At 55.2% G+C, this 23,124-nt stretch overlaps 1 protein-coding gene across 3 annotated transcripts in view; it reads right to left on the reverse strand.

The window, feature by feature from the left end:
- LOC122544711 (neuronal acetylcholine receptor subunit beta-2-like) overlaps positions 1–23,124 on the reverse strand; it is a 105,841-nt gene that overhangs the window by 3,319 nt on the left and 79,398 nt on the right. For all 3 annotated transcript variants that reach the window (XM_087985087.1, XM_087985086.1, XM_087985088.1), the window contains exons 3-5: positions 6,841–6,885; positions 5,798–5,907; positions 974–1,961 (exon numbers count right to left, since the gene is read on the reverse strand). In XM_087985087.1, the coding sequence (XP_087841213.1) occupies positions 974–1,961; positions 5,798–5,907; positions 6,841–6,885 (1,143 nt within the window). The remainder of the gene's footprint in view (positions 1–973; positions 1,962–5,797; positions 5,908–6,840; positions 6,886–23,124) is intronic.

The following is a 23,124-nucleotide window of genomic DNA, read 5'->3' on the forward strand; positions in this document are numbered from 1 at the left end:
GAGAGGGTTGAAACAATCCAGGGACAATAAAAAGAAATCCTCTGATTCCATGGAGCAGGAGCCCATGCAGATAGAAGGTCCACCTTAAATATACTGAACTGTCAAATAGACACTCACTGGACAGACAGGAGCCTACCCTAGACACTTGCTACACTCTGAGGAGAAAGTGAGGTCTGCAGATGCTGGAGATCAGAGCTGAAAATGTGATGCTGGAAAAGCGCAGGTCAGGCAGCATCCAGGGAACAGGAGAATCGACGTTTCGGGCATAAGCCCTTCTTCAGGCTTCAGCCCTTCTTCAGGAATGCTACACTCTGGGCAATGCTGAACCACTCGATGTATACACGACTACTACTACTACTACCACCCTCACACTGTTGGTCACCTTGGTGTATGAAGTGAGCTCTTTGTCATTGGTCCAACTCGTAAGTCCAGGGTCCCCCTCAATCCTGACATGGCACCTTTCAGCCAGGCTCTCTGATGATTTCCACTGTCTCCCTTCCCTTGCGTTTGCTCCCCCTCCACTCTTCCATTTCCCAATCCCAGGAGGATTGTGACCACACGTGTTCAACTCTGAGCAGCTGACTCTGTGGAGAATTGAGCTTGGGACACAGCTAAATCTCTGGAAGTATCAACTGGTTTTTTTACATAATTCTGCGCACAGGAATACAGCCCAGTGCACTCAATCAGGAATTGACAGTAAATTTGAAGGCTATTGGCCTCAGGGTCTTGGAAACCTGGTCAAGGTTTTAACGTTAAGGAGGGAGGGCTGATTACGGTACAACATCCATTGATTGTGTTTGTAAGGCGCTAGTATGGGCACAATTTGCCTTAATTTGGAAGGGTTTGACGAGGAAATTCCATTTCCAGGGTCATACAGGTGAAAGACATGGCAGGGGTTGAAGAAGCTAGGGGTTTGAAGGAATCTTGTCTGAAGAGACCACGTGCCCGGTAAATACAATGAGAATGGACTCACGCTTTGAGCATCATTGTTGCTCCTCATGTGATGGGCGATGAATTCCACTCCATCCATCATTTCTGCAAACCTTGGGCTGCCAGACTCATCGCCCACCGCCTCCTTCTGGCAATCTCGCTTCCCATTCACAGCCTCCGGCAGCTCCAAGACACGGACCTTGCACCCACCCATGGGTGCCCCCTGGTTGACGAGGCAGGTGCCACTCCTGGATGAATGCCACCTCCCACCTCTTCCTCCTTGGCACCCTGGCAGGGTGCCCCGCTGCTCCCGCAGCCGCTGCCTGGTGCAGTGTTCCCTGGGCGATTTCATGAACAGCAGGCTAGGAAGCTTGTCCAGGAAGACCAAACGCACCCAGGCGGGCATGGTGTGGGTGGTGGGCGAGCGGTGGTGCACGTTGAGCACGCACACGCTGCTGACGATAGAGAAGGTGACCAGCACCATGGTGAACATCAGGTACTTGCCCATGAGCGGCACGTCCAGCGAGGTGGGCGGCACAATCTTGGAGATGAGGAGCAGGAAGACGGTGAGGGCCAGCAGCACGGAGATGCACAGGGTTATCTTCTCCCCACAGTCTGAGGGTAAGTAGAAGACCAGGATGGCCAAGGAGGTGATCAGCATGCAGGGGATAATCAGGTTGATGGTGTAGAAGAGAGGCTTCCTCCGGATGATGAAGTCATATGTGATGTCCACGTAGGTGTGGTCGTATGGGTTCTCATTACGCCGGCCCGGCAGGGCCACTATGTCCCACTCGCCACTCGGGGTGAAGTCATCCAGGCTAGCCACGTCCGAGCGCAGCACCAGGTCCATCTCCGTCCGATCGTAGGTCCAGGAGCGGAACTTGAGGGTGCAGTTCTGCTGGTCGAAGGGGAAATGCCTGACTTCGATCCTGCAGGCGCTTCTGTAGATGGCGGGGGGCAACCAGAAGATGCTGCCGTCATGTGAGACCACCGCGTTGGAGTAAAAGGACACCTCGTAGGTGCCATCAGCGCTGTGAGGGGTAAGAGGCAAGATATGTCAGCTGCGACAGCAAAGACCTGAGGCTAGAACAACGAGGGGGCTGGATCTCATAGAAACCTGTATTATTCTAACAAGAACTAGACAGGGATCAGGGATGTTCCTGGTGACCGGGGAGACCAGCACTGGGGGTGGGGGAGGTCACACTCCACAGGAGGACGGAGAGGAGGATAAATATCTTCAGCCAGAGATGGGGGAACCTGTGGAATTCTCTGCCTTAGAATCAATTAGAGCCGAAAACATTGAATGTCCTCAAGCAGGAGTAAGATATAGACCGAAAGGGACCAAAAGCTCTGGCCAATCTAGTTACAAATAGGTCCAAGTAGTGGGCAGTGGAGGGGGTCCTCTCTGATAATTGTCTTCCACAATTACATCATTGGAGAGAGAGCCCATTGATGCCTTTCGGGAGAGAGGTGGGCACCTGCAGGGGATACAGAGCTTTATTTCCCCTCCCCCCCCCCCACTCCCTCCCTCATTTTTGATATTCTGCATTGTCCATAATGGGTTTTGTTGGTAAATATCAAACACACGTGTTTTTACTGGTGGTGGACAGTCGTTTGAAAAAAAGCAAACAGGGACAGTCACAGTGATTTTGGTAATGGGAAGGTCGCACGGTTGTGGATGGTAATATTTCAAGATTGGAAATAAAAGTCGGCATGGTGACTCAGTGGTTAGCAGTGCTGCCTCACGGCACTGCGGATCTGGGTTCAATTCCAGCCTCAGGCAACTGTCTGTCTGCATGGGGTTTGCACATTGTCCCCGTGTTTGTGTGGGTTTACTCCAGGTGCTCCGGTTTCCTCCCAAATTCCAAAGAAGTGCAGGTTAGGGTGGATTGGCCATGGGGAATTGTCCCATCGTGTCCAGGGATGTACAGGTTAGGGTGGATTGGCCATGGGGAATTGTCCCATAGTGCCCAGGGATGTGCAGGTTAGGGTGGATTGGCCGTGGGAAATTGTCCCATAGTGCCCAGGGGTGTGCAGGTTAGGGTGGGTTGGCCGTGGGAAATTGTCCCATAGTGCCCAGGGATGTGCAGGTTAGGGTGGGTTGGCCGTGGGAAATTGTCCCATAGTGCCCAGGGATGTGCAGGTTAGGGTGGGTTGGCCGTGGGAAATTGTCCCATCGTGTCCAGAGATGTGCAGGTTAGGGTGGATTGGCCGTGGGAAATTGTCCCATAGTGCCCAGGGATGTACAGGTTAGGGTGGATTGGCCGTGGGAAATTGTCCCATAGTGCCCAGGGATGTACAGGTTAGGGTGGATTGGCCGTGGGAAATTGTCCCATAGTGTCCAGGGATGTGCAGGTTAGGGTGGATTGGCCGTGGGAAATTGTCCCATAGTGCCCAGGGATATGCAGGTTAGGGTTGATTGGCCATGGGAAATTGTCCCATAGTGCCCAGGGATGTGCAGGTTAGGGTGGATTGGCCGTGGGAAATTGTCCCATAGTGTCCAGGGATGTGCAGGTTAGGATGGGTTGACCATGGGGAATTGTCCCATCGTGTCCGGGGATGTGCAGGTTAGGGTGGGTTGGCCATGGGGAATTGTCCTATAGTGTCCAGGGATGTGCAGGTTAGGGTGGGTTGGCCATGGGGAATTGTCCCATCGTGTCCAGGGATGTGCAGGTTAGGGTGGGTTGGCCATGGGGAATTGTCCCATAGTGCCCAGGGATGTGCAGGTTAGGGTGGGTTCGCCATGGGGAATTGTCCCATAGTGTCCGCGGATGTGCAGGGTAGGGTGGGTTGGCCATGGGGAATTGTCCCATTGTGTCCGGGGATGTGCAGGTTAGGGTGGGTTGGCCGTGGGGAATTGTCCCATCGTGTCCGGGGATGTGCAGATTAGGGTGGGTTCGCCGTGGGGAATTGTCCCATCGTGTCCAGGGATGTGCAGGTTAGGGTGGGTTGGCCGTGGGAAATTGTCCCATAGTGCCCAGGGATGTGCAGGTTAGGGTGGATTGGCCGTGGGAAATTGTCCCATAGTGCCCAGGGATGTGCAGGTTAGTGTGGGTTGACCATGGGGAATTGTCCCATCGTGTCCAGGGATGTGCAGGTTAGGGTGGGTTGACCGTGGGAAATTGTCCCATAGTGCTCAGGGATGTGCAGGTTAGGGTGGGTTGACCGTGGGAAATTGTCCCATCGTGTCCAGGGATGTGCAGGTTAGGGTGGGTTGACCGTGGGGAATTGTCCCATCGTGTCCAGGGATGTGCAGGTTAGGGTGGGTTGACCGTGGGAAATTGTCCTGCGGTGTCCAAACATGTGTGGATTAGCCATGGGTAATACAGGATTACAGGGATAGGGTAGGGGGGTTGGCTGAATCTGGGTGAGATGCTCTTTTTGGGGAGGGGGGGGGGAGTGTCATTGTGGGCTTGTTGGGCCGAATGGCCTGTTTCTATACTGTAGGGATTCTATGGATGTGGATTCTTTGAAAGCCAGAACAGGGGACTGAGTTGGAATGTCTGCTGTGAGAGTATTGAACACTGGAGCAGGCTCAAATGGTTTACTTCAGCTCTTTCTTTCTGTGCTCCTACACGGTCTCACAACCTCCCAATGTCCTGAGGTATTTTACAGACAACATTTCTTTTTTTTTTCACGTTTGGCCCCAGGAAATGCTGACAGTGAAATCCTGCAAAGCAAGACTATGGGCACTGAGAGTCTGTGAGGCGTGTTGGCACCTGGCCCCTGCCAAGCCTCAGGAAAGACCCATCTCCATAATGAGATGCCCCTGCCATTACAGAAGCAGGCCACGTTTGGAATATTGCCTTCAATTCTGGTCTCCCTCCTACGGGAAGGATGTTGTGAAACTTGAAAGGGTTCAGAAAAAATTCACAAGGACAGGGTTGGAGGATTTGAGCTACAGGGAGAGGATGAACAGGCTGGGGCTGTTTTCCCTGGAGCGTCGGAGGCTGAGGGGTGACCTTATAGAGGTTTATAAAATTATGAGGGGCATGGATAGGGTAAATAGACAACGTCTTTTCCCTGGGGTGGGGGAGTCCAGAATGAGGGGGGCATGGGCTTAGGGTGAGAGGGGTAAGATATAAAAGAGACCTGAGGGGCAACTTTTTCATGCAGAGGGTGGTACGTGTATGGAATGAGCTGCCAGAGGAAGTGGGTATGATTGCAACATTTAAAAGGCATCCGGATGGGTATATGAATAGGAAGGGTTGAGGGATATGCACCGGGTGCTGGCAAATGGGACTAAACCAGTTTAGGATATCTGGTTAGAATAGATGAGTTGGACTGAAGGAATTGTTACCGTGCTGTACAACTCTATGATTGTATGAGTACCAAATCTCACTATTTTACAGAAGAGGATGGAAATACAGAAATAAAACAGAACATCAGATCGTGGACATCTGAAACCAACCAAACCAGAAATTGCTGGAGAAATTCAGCAGGTCCGGCAGCATCTGTGGAGAGAGAAACAGCAGGGACTGTTCGAGATCAGTGTCCCTTGTCCAGAACCAATTCTGAAGGGGCAGATAACAGTTTAGGTTTTAAAGGCGTCAAGGGTTACGGGGGATACGGCAAATGCGGTAGATTATCGACCGTGATCCCACTGAATGACAGAACAGGCTCATAGGGCCGAATGGTCTGTACCTGCTCCTGTTTTCCATGTTCCCTGAGGAGGTGGCCCCCCACAAGATGCTCCACCAAGCCTCAACGAGTGGCTCGGGGGTCAGTAGTTGAGGGTGGGGTGAATTGGTCGGGGAGAGGGTAGCCAATATTCCTCAGTCTTCCCATCAACTCTTCACTTCCAATGTCAACGTTTCGGCAATTGTCTCTGCCCCATGTACAAGGCAAGATAAGGTCTGCTACCTACTTATTGTACAGGACCACGTCCGGGAGCCAGATGTGAGTAGACGGCAGCCGGACTTTCACAATCCCATCGTATTCAGCTGGGTTCCAGGCCAGTCGGTAATCAGTCCATTCCTGCAGGAGGACCAGCAACAGGTTAGGCCTTGGGTCAGGCAGAATGGTGCGAATGGTACAAAGCCTCAGGCAGACTGCTGGCAAAGATCACTTCACACACTCCCAGGACAGGGACAGCACGGGGTTAGATAAAGTAACCATCCCCCCCATCAAACACTCCCAGGGACAGGGACAGCACAGGGTTAGGTACAGAGTAAAGCTCCCTCTACACTGTCCCCCATCAAACACTCCCAGGACAGGGACAGCACGGGGTTAGATACAGAGTAAAGCTCCCTCTACACTTTCCCCCATCAAACACTCCCAGGACAGGGATAGCATGGGGTTAGATACAGAGTAAAGCTCTCTCTACACCATCCCCCCATCAAACACTCCCAGGGACAGCACGGGGTTAGGTATAGAGTAAAGCTCCCTCTACACTTTCCCCCATCAAACACTCCCAGGATAGGGACAGCACGGGGTTAGATACAGAGTAAAGCTCTCTCTACACTGTCCCCACATCAAACACTCCCAGGACAGGGACAGTATGGGGTTAGATACAGAGTAAAGCTCCCTCTACACTGTCCCCCCATCAAACACTCCCAGGACAGGGACAGCACGGGGTTAGATACAGAGTAAAGCTCCCTCTACACTGTCCCCCCATCAAACACTCCCAGGACAGGGACAGCACGGGGTTAGATACAGAGTAAAGCTCCCTCTACACTGTCCCCACATCAAACACTCCCAGGACAGGGACAGCACGGGGTTAGATATAGAGTAAAGCTCCCTCTACACTGTCCCCCCATCAAACACTCCCAGGACAGGGACAGCACGGGGTTAGATTTAGAGTAAAGCTCCCTCTACACTGTCCCCCCATCAAACACTCCCAGGACAGGGACAGCACAGGGTGAGATACAGAGTAAAGCTCCCACTGAAGGGGACCATGTTGTCACTGACCTGTGTGAGCCAGACGTTTGTGGTCATTATCTGTTCCCGTTCATGCTGCAAAGCAAGACACCAACAATCACCAATCACCACCAACAATAGCATTCTATACGTTACTGAGCCCACTGCTAGGATCCATTCTAGTCCCTTGGGAGGCCATTAGAAAGTGTGTTTGTCTGTCTGACCCTATTGAAGACCTCTGGAGATATTCATCCATGGACCAGGTGGGAAGAATAAACCAAACTCTCTTCTATCGATCACCACTCCCCTAGCAAGCCCCGTTTCTCGATGTGTCTGTCAAACCTGTCTGACTCTTCTGTCTCCACACAGCCTCTCTGCTATTCACATTCTCGAACTCACACTGACACTTCCTCCCCCTTACGCTGACCCCCTCTCACACACTGACTCCCTCACACACACTGACTCCCTCACACACACACTGACTCCCTCACACACACACACTGACTCCCTCACACAGTCTCCCTCTCACACACTGACCCCCTCACACACACTGACTCCCTCTCACACACTGACCCCCTCACACACGCTGACTCCCTCTCACACACTGACTCCCTCTCACGCACTGACTCCCTCTCACGCACTGACTCCCTCTCTCACACTGACTCCCTCACACACACTGACTCCCTCACACACACTGACCCCCTCACACACACTGACTCCCTCTCACACACTGACCCCCTCCCACACACACTGACCCCCTCCCACACACACTGACTCCTTCCCACACACACTGTCTCCCTCTCACACGCTGTCTCCCTCTCACACACTGACTCCCCCTCACACACACTGACTCCCTCACACACGCTGACTCCCTCACACACACTGTCTCCCCCTCACACACTGACTCCCTCACACACACTGACTCCCTCACACAGACTCCCTCACACGCACTGACTCCCTCACACGCACTGACTCCCTCTCACACACTGACTCCCTCACACACACTGTCTGCCTCACACACACTGTCTGCCTCACACAGACTGACTCCCTCTCACACTGACTCCCTCACACTGACTCCCTCTCACACTGACTCCCTCTCACACTGACTCCCTCTCACACTGACTCCCTCACACACTGACTCCCTCACACACTGACTCCCTCACACTGACTCCCTCACACACTGACTCCCTCTCACACTGACTCCCTCTCACACTGACTCCCTCACACACTGACTCCCTCTCACACACTCTGACTCCCTCACACACACTGACTCCCTCACACACTGACTCCCTCACACACACTGACTCCCTCTCACACTGACTCCCTCACACTGACTCCCTCTCACACTGACTCCCTCTCACACTGACTCCCTCTCACACTGACTCCCTCTCACACTGACTCCCTCACACACTGACTCCCTCTCACACTGACTCCCTCACACACTGACTCCCTCACACACACTGACTCCCTCACACACTGACTCCCTCACACACACTGACTCCCTCACACACTGACTCCCTAACACACTCTGACTCCCTCACACAGTCTCCCTCTCACACACTGACCCCCTCACACACACTGACTCCCTCTCACACACTGACCCCCTCACACACACTGACTCCCTCTCACACACTGACTCCCTCTCACGCACTGACTCCCTCTCACGCACTGACTCCCTCTCTCACACTGACTCCCTCACACACACTGCCTCCCTCACACACACTGACCCCCTCACACACACTGACTCCCTCTCACACACTGACCCCCTCCCACACACACTGACCCCCTCCCACACACACTGACTCCTTCCCACACACACTGTCTCCCTCTCACACGCTGACCCCCTCACACACGCTGACCCCCTCACACACGCTGACTCCCTCTCACACACTGACTCCCCCTCACACACACTGACTCCCTCACACACGCTGACTCCCTCACACACACTGTCTCCCCCTCACACACTGACTCCCTCACACACACTGACTCCCTCACACAGACTCCCTCACACGCACTGACTCCCTCACACGCACTGACTCCCTCTCACACACTGACTCCCTCACACACACTGTCTGCCTCACACACACTGTCTGCCTCACACACACTGTCTGCCTCACACAGACTGACTCCCTCTCACACTGACTCCCTCTCACACTGACTCCCTCACACTGACTCCCTCTCACACTGACTCCCTCTCACACTGACTCCCTCACACACTGACTCCCTCACACACTGACTCCCTCACACTGACTCCCTCACACACTGACTCCCTCTCACACTGACTCCCTCTCACACTGACTCCCTCACACACTGACTCCCTCTCACACACTCTGACTCCCTCACACACACACTGACCCCCTCCCACACACACTGACTCCTTCCCACACACACTGACTCCCTCCCACACACACTGACTCCCTCACACACTGACTCCCTCACACACTGACTCCCTAACACACTCTGACTCCCTCACACACTGACTCCCTCACACACACTGACTCCCTCACACACACTGACCCCCTCCCACACACACTGACCCCCTCCCACACACACTGACCCCTTCCCACACACACTGACTCCCTCCCACACACACTGTCTCCCTCTCACACGCTGTCTCCCTCTCACACGCTGTCTCCCTCACACACGCTGACCCCCTCACACACGCTGACCCCCTCACACACGCTGACCCCCTCACACACACTGACTCCCTCACACACACTGACTCCCCCTCACACACACTGACTCCCTCTCACACGCTGACTCCCTCACACACGCTGACTCCCTCACACACACTGTCTCCCCCTCACACACTGACTCCCTCACACACACTGACTCCCTCACACACTGACTCCCTCACACACACTGTCTGCCTCACACAGACTGACTCCCTCTCACACTGACTCCCTCTCACACTGACTCCCTCTCACACTGACTCCCTCACACACTGACTCCCTCACACACTGACTCCCTCACACACACTGACTCCCTCACACAGACTCCCTCACACACTGACTCCCTCACACACACTGTCTGCCTCACACAGACTGACTCCCTCTCACACTGACTCCCTCTCACACTGACTCCCTCTCACACTGACTCCCTCACACACTGACTCCCTCACACACTGACTCCCTCACACACACTGTCTGCCTCACACAGACTGACTCCCTCTCACACTGACTCCCTCTCACACTGACTCCCTCACACACTGACTCCCTCACACACTGACTCCCTAACACACTCTGACTCCCTCACATACTGACTCCCTCACACACACTGACTCCCTCACACACACTGACTCCCTCACACTGACTCCCTCACACACTGACTCCCTCTCACACACTGACTCCCTCACACACTGACTCCCTCTCACACACTGACTCCCTCTCACACACTGACTCCCTCTCACACTGACTCCCTCTCACACACTCTGACTCCCTCACACACACTGACCCCCTCACACACACTGACTCCCTCACACACACTGACTCCCTCACACACACTGACTCCCTCACACTGACTCCCTCACACACTGACTCCCTCTCACACACTGACTCCCTCACACACTGACTCCCTCTCACACACTGACTCCCTCTCACACACTGACTCCCTCTCACACTGACTCCCTCTCACACACTCTGACTCCCTCACACACACTGACCCCCTCACACACACTGACCCCCTCACACACACTGACCCCCTCACACACTGACTCCCTCACACACTGACTCCCTCACACACTGACTCCCTCACACGCACTGACTCCCTCTCACACTGACTCCCTCACATACACTGACTCCCTCACACACACTGACTCCCTCACACACACTGACTCCCTCAGACACTGACTCCCTAACACACACTGACTCCCTCACACACACTGACTCCCTCTCACAAACTGACTCCCTCACACACCGACTCCCTAACACACACTGACTCCCTCACACACTGACTCCCTCACACACTGACTCCCTCACACACTGACTCCCTCACACACACTGACTCCCCCACACACAATGACTCCCTCACACACACTGACTCCCTCACACACACTGACTCCCACACACACACTGACTCCCTCACACACTGACTCCGTCACACACACTGACTCCCTCTCACACTGACTCCCTCACACACTGACTCCCTCACACACACTGACTCCCTCACACACTGACTCCCTCACACACACTGACTCCCTCACACACTGACTCCCTCACACACTGACTCCCTAACACACTCTGACTCCCTCACACACTGACTCCCTCACACACACTGACTCCCTCACACACACTGACCCCCTCCCACACACACTGACCCCCTCCCACACACACTGACTCCTTCCCACACACACTGACTCCCTCCCACACACACTGACTCCCTCACACACTGACTCCCTCACACACTGACTCCCTCACACACACTGACTCCCTCACACACACTGACCCCCTCCCACACACACTGACCCCCTCCCACACACACTGACCCCTTCCCACACACACTGACTCCCTCCCACACACACTGTCTCCCTCTCACACGCTGTCTCCCTCTCACACGCTGTCTCCGTCACACACGCTGAGCCCCTCACACACGCTGACCCCCTCACACACGCTGACCCCCTCACACACACTGACTCCCTCACACACACTGACTCCCCCTCACACACACTGACTCCCTCTCACACGCTGATTCCCTCACACACGCTGACTCCCTCACACACGCTGACTCCCTCACACACACTGTCTCCCCCTCACACACTGACTCCCTCACACACACTGTCTGCCTCACACAGACTGACTCCCTCTCACACTGACTCCCTCTCACACTGACTCCCTCACACACTGACTCCCTCACACACACTGACTCCCTCACACAGACTCCCTCACACACTGACTCCCTCACACACACTGTCTGCCTCACACAGACTGACTCCCTCTCACACTGACTCCCTCTCACACTGACTCCCTCACACACTGACTCCCTCTCACACACTCTGACTCCCTCACACACACTGACTCCCTCACACACTGACTCCCTCACACACACTGACTCCCTCTCACACTGACTCCCTCACACTGACTCCCTCTCACACTGACTCCCTCTCACACTGACTCCCTCTCACACTGACTCCCTCTCACACTGACTCCCTCACACACTGACTCCCTCTCACACTGACTCCCTCACACACTGACTCCCTCACACACACTGACTCCCTCACACACTGACTCCCTCACACACACTGACTCCCTCACACACTGACTCCCTAACACACTCTGACTCCCTCACACAGTCTCCCTCTCACACACTGACCCCCTCACACACACTGACTCCCTCTCACACACTGACCCCCTCACACACACTGACTCCCTCTCACACACTGACTCCCTCTCACGCACTGACTCCCTCTCACGCACTGACTCCCTCTCTCACACTGACTCCCTCACACACACTGCCTCCCTCACACACACTGACCCCCTCACACACACTGACTCCCTCTCACACACTGACCCCCTCCCACACACACTGACCCCCTCCCACACACACTGACTCCTTCCCACACACACTGTCTCCCTCTCACACGCTGACCCCCTCACACACGCTGACCCCCTCACACACGCTGACTCCCTCTCACACACTGACTCCCCCTCACACACACTGACTCCCTCACACACGCTGACTCCCTCACACACACTGTCTCCCCCTCACACACTGACTCCCTCACACACACTGACTCCCTCACACAGACTCCCTCACACGCACTGACTCCCTCACACGCACTGACTCCCTCTCACACACTGACTCCCTCACACACACTGTCTGCCTCACACACACTGTCTGCCTCACACACACTGTCTGCCTCACACAGACTGACTCCCTCTCACACTGACTCCCTCTCACACTGACTCCCTCACACTGACTCCCTCTCACACTGACTCCCTCTCACACTGACTCCCTCACACACTGACTCCCTCACACACTGACTCCCTCACACTGACTCCCTCACACACTGACTCCCTCTCACACTGACTCCCTCTCACACTGACTCCCTCACACACTGACTCCCTCTCACACACTCTGACTCCCTCACACACACACTGACCCCCTCCCACACACACTGACTCCTTCCCACACACACTGACTCCCTCCCACACACACTGACTCCCTCACACACTGACTCCCTCACACACTGACTCCCTAACACACTCTGACTCCCTCACACACTGACTCCCTCACACACACTGACTCCCTCACACACACTGACCCCCTCCCACACACACTGACCCCCTCCCACACACACTGACCCCTTCCCACACACACTGACTCCCTCCCACACACACTGTCTCCCTCTCACACGCTGTCTCCCTCTCACACGCTGTCTCCCTCACACACGCTGACCCCCTCACACACGCTGACCCCCTCACACACGCTGACCCCCTCACACACACTGACTCCCTCACACACACTGACTCCCCCTCACACACACTGACTCCCTCTCACACGCTGACTCCCTCACACACGCTGACTCCCTCACACACACTGTCTCCCCCTCACACACTGACTCCCTCACACACACTGACTCCCTCACACACTGACTCCCTCACACACACTGTCTGCCTCACACAGACTGACTCCCTCTCACACTGACTCCCTCTCACACTGACTCCCTCTCACACTGACTCCCTCACACACTGACTCCCTCACACACTGACTCCCTCACACACACTGACTCCCTCACACAGACTCCCTCACACACTGACTCCCTCACACACACTGTCTGCCTCACACAGACTGACTCCCTCTCACACTGACTCCCTCTCACACTGACTCCCTCTCACACTGACTCCCTCACACACTGACTCCCTCACACACTGACTCCCTCACACACACTGTCTGCCTCACACAGACTGACTCCCTCTCACACTGACTCCCTCTCACACTGACTCCCTCACACACTGACTCCCTCACACACTGACTCCCTAACACACTCTGACTCCCTCACATACTGACTCCCTCACACACACTGACTCCCTCACACACACTGACTCCCTCACACTGACTCCCTCACACACTGACTCCCTCTCACACACTGACTCCCTCACACACTGACTCCCTCTCACACACTGACTCCCTCTCACACACTGACTCCCTCTCACACTGACTCCCTCTCACACACTCTGACTCCCTCACACACACTGACCCCCTCACACACACTGACTCCCTCACACACACTGACTCCCTCACACACACTGACTCCCTCACACTGACTCCCTCACACACTGACTCCCTCTCACACACTGACTCCCTCACACACTGACTCCCTCTCACACACTGACTCCCTCTCACACACTGACTCCCTCTCACACTGACTCCCTCTCACACACTCTGACTCCCTCACACACACTGACCCCCTCACACACACTGACCCCCTCACACACACTGACCCCCTCACACACTGACTCCCTCACACACTGACTCCCTCACACACTGACTCCCTCACACGCACTGACTCCCTCTCACACTGACTCCCTCACATACACTGACTCCCTCACACACACTGACTCCCTCACACACACTGACTCCCTCAGACACTGACTCCCTAACACACACTGACTCCCTCACACACACTGACTCCCTCTCACAAACTGACTCCCTCACACACCGACTCCCTAACACACACTGACTCCCTCACACACTGACTCCCTCACACACTGACTCCCTCACACACTGACTCCCTCACACACACTGACTCCCCCACACACAATGACTCCCTCACACACACTGACTCCCTCACACACACTGACTCCCACACACACACTGACTCCCTCACACACTGACTCCGTCACACACACTGACTCCCTCTCACACTGACTCCCTCACACACTGACTCCCTCACACACACTGACTCCCTCACACACTGACTCCCTCACACACACTGACTCCCTCACACACTGACTCCCTCACACACTGACTCCCTAACACACTCTGACTCCCTCACACACTGACTCCCTCACACACACTGACTCCCTCACACACACTGACCCCCTCCCACACACACTGACCCCCTCCCACACACACTGACTCCTTCCCACACACACTGACTCCCTCCCACACACACTGACTCCCTCACACACTGACTCCCTCACACACTGACTCCCTCACACACACTGACTCCCTCACACACACTGACCCCCTCCCACACACACTGACCCCCTCCCACACACACTGACCCCTTCCCACACACACTGACTCCCTCCCACACACACTGTCTCCCTCTCACACGCTGTCTCCCTCTCACACGCTGTCTCCGTCACACACGCTGAGCCCCTCACACACGCTGACCCCCTCACACACGCTGACCCCCTCACACACACTGACTCCCTCACACACACTGACTCCCCCTCACACACACTGACTCCCTCTCACACGCTGATTCCCTCACACACGCTGACTCCCTCACACACGCTGACTCCCTCACACACACTGTCTCCCCCTCACACACTGACTCCCTCACACACACTGTCTGCCTCACACAGACTGACTCCCTCTCACACTGACTCCCTCTCACACTGACTCCCTCACACACTGACTCCCTCACACACACTGACTCCCTCACACAGACTCCCTCACACACTGACTCCCTCACACACACTGTCTGCCTCACACAGACTGACTCCCTCTCACACTGACTCCCTCTCACACTGACTCCCTCACACACTGACTCCCTCACACACTGACTCCCTCACACACACTGTCTGCCTCACACAGACTGACTCCCTCTCACACTGACTCCCTCTCACACTGACTCCCTCTCACACTGACTCCCTCACACACTGACTCCCTCACACACTGACTCCCTAACACACTCTGACTCCCTCACACACTGACTCCCTCACACACACTGACTCCCTCACACTGACTCCCTCACACACTGACTCCCTCTCACACACTGACTCTCTCACACACTGACTCCCTCTCACACACTGACTCCCTCTCACACTGACTCCCTCTCACACACTCTGACTCCCTCACACACACTGACCCCCTCACACACACTGACCCCCTCACACACACTGACCCCCTCACACACTGACTCCCTCACACACTGACTCCCTCACACACTGACTCCCTCACACGCACTGACTCCCTCTCACACTGACTCCCTCACATACACTGACTCCCTCACACACACTGACTCCCTCACACACACTGACTCCCTAACACACACTGACTCCCTCTCACAAACTGACTCCCTCACACACCGACTCCCTAACACACACTGACTCCCTCACACACTGACTCCCTCACACACTGACTCCCTCACACACTGACTCCCTCACACACACTGACTCCCCCACACACAATGACTCCCTCACACACACTGACTCCCTCACACACACTGACTCCCACACACACACTGACTCCCTCACACACTGACTCCGTCACACACACTGACTCCCTCAGACACTGACTCCCTCACATACACTGACTCCCTCACACACTGACTCCCTCACACGCACTGACTCCCTCTCACACTGACTCCCTCTCACACTGACTCCCTCACACACACTGACTCCCTCACACACACTCTGACTCCCTCACACACACTGACTCCCTCACACACTGACTCCCTCACACACACTCACACCCTCACACACTGACTCCCGCACACACTGACTCCCTAACACACTCTGACTCCCTCACACACTGACTCCCTCACACACACTGACTCCCTCACACACACTGACTCCCTCACACTGACTCCCTCACACACTGACTCCCTCTCACACACTGACTCCCTCACACACTGACTCCCTCACACACACTGACTCCCTCTCACACACTGACTCCCTCTCACACACTGACTCCCTCACACAGACTCCCTCACACACACTGACTTCCTCTCACACACTGACTCCCTCACACACACTGTCTCCCTCACACACTGACTCCGTCACAAAGGCTGACTCCCTCGCACACGGTGACTCCCTCTCACACGCTGACTCCCTCTCACACGCTGACTCCCTCACACACACTGACTCCTTCACGCACACTGACTCCTTCACGCACACAGACTCCTTCACGCACTGACTCCCTCACACACACTGACCCCCTCACACACACTGACCCCCTCACACACACTGACCCCCTCACACAGACTGACTTCCTCTCACACACTATCTTAACACACTGACTCCCTCACACACACTGACTCCCTCACACACAGTCTCCCTCACACGCACTGACTCCCTATCACACTGAATCCCTCACACACATTGACTCCCTCTCACACACTCTGACTCCCTCACACACACTGACTCCCTCACACACACTGACTCCCTCACACACACTGACTCCCTCACACACACTGACTCCCTCACACACTGACTCCCTCACACACTGACTCCCTCACACACACTGACTCCCTCACACACTGACTCCCTCACACACTGACTCCCTCACACACACTGACTCCCTCTCACACACTGACTCCCTCACACACACTGACTCCCTCACACACTGACTCCCTCACACACTGACTCCCTCACACACTGACTCCCTCTCACACTCTGACTCCCTCACACACAAGGACTCCCTCACACACATGGACTCCCTCACACACATGGACTCCCTCTCACACTGACTCCCTCACACACACTCTGACTCCCTCACACACACTGACCCCCTCACACACTGACTCCCTCACACACTGACTCCCTCACACACTGACTCCCTCACACACTGACTCCCTCACACGCACTGACTCCCTCTCACACTGACTCCCTCACACACACTGACTCCCTCACACACACTGACTCCCTAACACACACTGACTCCCTCTCACAAATTGACTCCCTCACACACCGACTCCCTAACACACACTGACTCCCTCACACACACTGACTCCCTCACACACTGACTCCCTCACACACACTGACTCCCCCACACACAATGACTCCCTCACACACACTGACTCCCTCACACACACTGACTCCCTCACACACTGACTCCGTCACACACACTGACTCCCTCAGACACTGACTCCCTCACACACTGACTCCCTCACACGCACTGACTCCCTCACACGCACTGACTCCCACTCACACTGACTCCATTTCACACTGACTCCCTCACACACACTGACTCCCTCACACACACTGACTCCCTATCACACTGACTCCCTCACACACATTGACTCCCTCACACACTGACTCCCTCACACACACTGACTCCCTCACACACACTGATTCCCTCACACACACTGACTCCCTCACACACACTGACTCCCTCACACACTGACTCCCTCACACACACTGACTCCCTCACACACTGACTCCGTCACACACACTGACTCCCTCAGACACTGACTCCCTCACACACTGACTCCCTCACACGCACTGACTCCCTCACACGCACTGACTCCCACTCACACTGACTCCATTTCACACTGACTCCCTCACACACACTGACTCCCTCACACACACTGACTCCCTCACACACATTGACTCCCTCACACACTGACTCCCTCACACACTGACTCCCTCACACACACTAATTCCCTCACACACACTGACTCCCTCACACACACTGACTCCCTCACACACACTGACTCCCTCACACACTGACTCCCTCACACACTGACTCCCTCTCTCACACACTGACTCCCTCACACACACACTGACTCCCTCACACACACACTGACTCCCTCACACACACTGACTCCCTCTCACACACTGACTCTCTCACACACACTGACTCTCTCACACACTGACTCTCACACACACTGACTCCCTCACACACACTGACTCCCTCACACACTGACTCCGTCACACACACTGACTCCCTCAGACACTGACTCCCTCACACACACTGACTCCCTCACACACACTGACTCCCTCTCACACTGACTCCCTCACACACACTGACTCCCTCACACACACTGACTCCCTCACACACTGACTCCCTCTCACACACTGACTCCCTCTCACACACTGACTCCCTCACACACACTGACTCCCTCTCACACACTGACTCCCTCTCACACACTGACTCCCTCACACACACTGACTCCCTCACACAGTGACTCCCTCACGCACTGACTCCCTCACACGCACTGACTCCCTCACATGCACTGACTCCCTATCACACTGACTCCCTCACACACATTGACTCCCTCTCACACACACTGACTCCCACACACAGACTGACTCCCACACACAGACTGACTCCCTCACACACTGACTCCCTCACACACTGACTCCCTCACACACTCTGACTCCCTCACACACATGGACTCCCTCACACACACTGACTCCCTCTCACACTGACTCCCTCTCACACTGACTCCCTCTCTACTGACTCCCTCTCACACACTCTGACTCCCTCACACACACTGACCCCCTCACACACACTGACCCCCTCACACACACTGACCCTCTCACACACTGACTCCCTCACACACTGATTCCCTCACACACTGACTCCCTCACACACACTGACTCCCCCACACACAATGACTCCCTCACACACACTGACTCCCTCACACACACTGACTCCCTCACACACTGACTCCCTCACACACACTGACTCCCTCAGACACTGACTCCCTCACACACTGACTCCCTCACACGCACTGACTCCCTCACACGCACTGACTCCCACTCACACTGACTCCATTTCACACTGACTCCCTCACACACACTGACTCCCTCACACACACTGACTCCCTATCACACTGACTCCCTCACACACATTGACTCCCTCACACACTGACTCCCTCACACACACTGACTCCCTCACACACACTGACTCCCTCACACACACTGATTCCCTCACACACACTGACTCCCTCACACACACTGACTCCCTCACACACTGACTCCGTCACACACACTGACTCCCTCAGACACTGACTCCCTCACACACTGACTCCCTCACACGCACTGACTCCCTCACACGCACTGACTCCCACTCACACTGACTCCATTTCACACTGACTCCCTCACACACACTGACTCCCTCACACACACTGACTCCCTATCACACTGACTCCCTCACACACATTGACTCCCTCATACACTGACTCCCTCACACACTGACTCCCTCACACACACTGATTCCCTCACACACACTGACTCCCTCACACACACTGACTCCCTCACACACACTGACTCCCTCACACACTGACTCCCTCACACACTGACTCCCTCTCTCACACACTGACTCCCTCACACACACACTGACTCCCTCACACACACACTGACTCCCTCACACACACTGACTCCCTCTCACACACTGACTCTCTCACACACACTGACTCTCTCACACACTGACTCTCACACACACTGACTCCCTCACACACACTGACTCCCTCACACACTGACTCCGTCACACACACTGACTCCTTCAGACACTGACTCCCTCACACACACTGACTCCCTCACACACACTGACTCCCTCTCACACTGACTCCCTCACACACACTGACTCCCTCACACACACTGACTCCCTCACACACACTGACTCCCTCACACACTGACTCCCTCTCACACACTGACTCCCTCACACACACTGACTCCCTCTCACACACTGACTCCCTCACACAGTGACTCCCTCACGCACTGACTCCCTCACACGCACTGACTCCCTCACATGCACTGACTCCCTATCACACTGACTCCCTCACACACATTGACTCCCTCTCACACACACTGACTCCCACACACAGACTGACTCCCACACACAGACTGACTCCCTCACACACTGACTCCCTCACACACTGACTCCCTCACACACTCTGACTCCCTCACACACATGGACTCCCTCACACACACTGACTCCCTCTCACACTGACTCCCTCTCACACTGACTCCCTCTCTACTGACTCCCTCTCACACACTCTGACTCCCTCACACACACTGACCCCCTCACACACACTGACCCCCTCACACACACTGACCCTCTCACACACTGACTACCTCACACACTGATTCCCTCACACACTGACTCCCTCACACGCACTGACTCCCTCTCACACTGACTCCCTCACATACACTGACTCCCTCACACACACTGACTCCCTCACACACACTGACTCCCTAACACACACTGACTCCCTAACACACACTGACTCCCTCTCACAGGCACTGACTCCCTCACACACACTGACTCCCTAACACACACTGACTCCCTCACACACTGACTCCCTCACACACTGACTCCCTCACACACACTGACTCCCCCACACACAATGACTCCCTCACACACACTGACTCCCTCACACACACTGACTCCCTCACACACTGACTCCGTCACACACACTGACTCCCTCAGACACTGACTCCCTCACATACACTGACTCCCTCACACACTGACTCCCTCACACGCACTGACTCCCTCTCACACTGACTCCCTCACACACACTGACTCCCTCACACACACTCGGACTCCCTCACACACACTGACTCCCTCACACACTGACTCCCTCACACACACTGCCTCCCTAACACACACTGACTCCCTCAGACACTGACTCCCTCACACACTGACTCCCTCTCACACTGACTCCCTCACACACTGACTCCCTCTCACACACTGACTCCCTCAGACACTGACTCCCTCTCACACTGACTCCCTCACACACTGACTCCCTCACACACACTGACTCCCTCTCACACTGACTCCCTCTCACACTGACTCCTTCACACACTGACTCCCTCTCACACACTGACTCCCTCTCACACACTGACTCTGTCACACACACTGACTCCCTCACACACTGACTCCCTCTCACACACTGACTCCCTCTCACACACTGACTCCCTCACACACACTGACTCCCTCACACACTGACTCCCTCACACAGTGACTCCCTCACACACTGACTCCCTCTCACACACTGACTCCCCCACACACACTGACTCCCTCACACACTGACTCCCTCTCACACTGACTCCCTCTCACACACTCTGACTCCCTCACACACACTGACCCCCTCACACACACTGACCCCCTCACACACACTGAGCCCCTCACACACTGACTCCCTCACACACTGATTCCCTCACACACTGACTCCCTCACACGCACTGACTCCCTCTCACACACTGACTCCCTCACACACACTGACTCCCTAACACACACTGACTCCCTAACACACACTGACTCCCTCTCACAAACTGACTCCCTCACACACCGACTCCCTAACACACACTGACTCCCTCACACACCGACTCCCTAACACACACTGACTCCCTCACACACTGACTCCCTCACACACACTGACTCCCCCACACACAATGACACCCTCACACACACTGACTCCCTCACACACTGACTCCCTCACACACACTGACTCCCTCACACACTGACTCCGTCACACACACTGACTCCCTCACATACACTGACTCCCTCACACACTGACTCCCTCACACGCACTGACTCCCTCTCACACTGACTCCCTCACACACACTGATTCCCTCACACACACTCTGACTCCCTCACACACACTGACTCCCTCACACACTGACTCCCTCACACACACTGACTCCCTAACACACACTGACTCCCTAACACACACTGACTCCCTCACACACCGACTCCCTAACACACACTGACTCCCTCCCACACTGACTCCCTCACACACTGACTCCCTCACACACACTGACTCCCCCACACACAATGACTCCCTCACACACACTGACTCCCTCACACACACTGACTCCCTCACACACTGACTCCGTCACACACACTGACTCCCTCAGACACTGACTCCCTCACATACACTGACTCCCTCACACACTGACTCCCTCACACGCACTGACTCCCTCTCACACTGACTCCCTCACACACACTGACTCCCTCACACACACTCTGACTCCCTCACACACACTGACTCCCTCACACACTGACTCCCTCACACACACTGACTCCCTGACACACACTGACTCCCTCAGACACTGACTCCCTCACACACACTGACTCCCTCACACACACTGACTCCCTCACACACACTGACTCCCTCACACACTGACTCCCTCACACACTGACTCCCTCTCACACTGGCTCCCTCTCACACTGACTCCCTCACACACTGACTCCCTCACACACACTGACTCCCTCACACACTGACTCCCTCTCACACTGACTCCTTCACACACTGACTCCCTCTCACACACTGACTCCCTCTCACACACTGACTCCGTCACACACACTGACTCCCTCACACACTGACTCCCTCTCACACACTGACTCCCTCTCACACACTGACTCCCTCACACACACTGACTCCCTCACACACTGACTCCCTCACACAGTGACTCCCTCACACACTGACTCCCT

The sequence above is a fragment of the Chiloscyllium plagiosum genome, unplaced genomic scaffold (genome assembly GCF_037043375.1).
Source record: "Chiloscyllium plagiosum isolate Xiang-an unplaced genomic scaffold, Cpla_swu_hap1 HiC_scaffold_50, whole genome shotgun sequence".
Lineage (NCBI taxonomy): Eukaryota > Metazoa > Chordata > Chondrichthyes > Orectolobiformes > Hemiscylliidae > Chiloscyllium > Chiloscyllium plagiosum.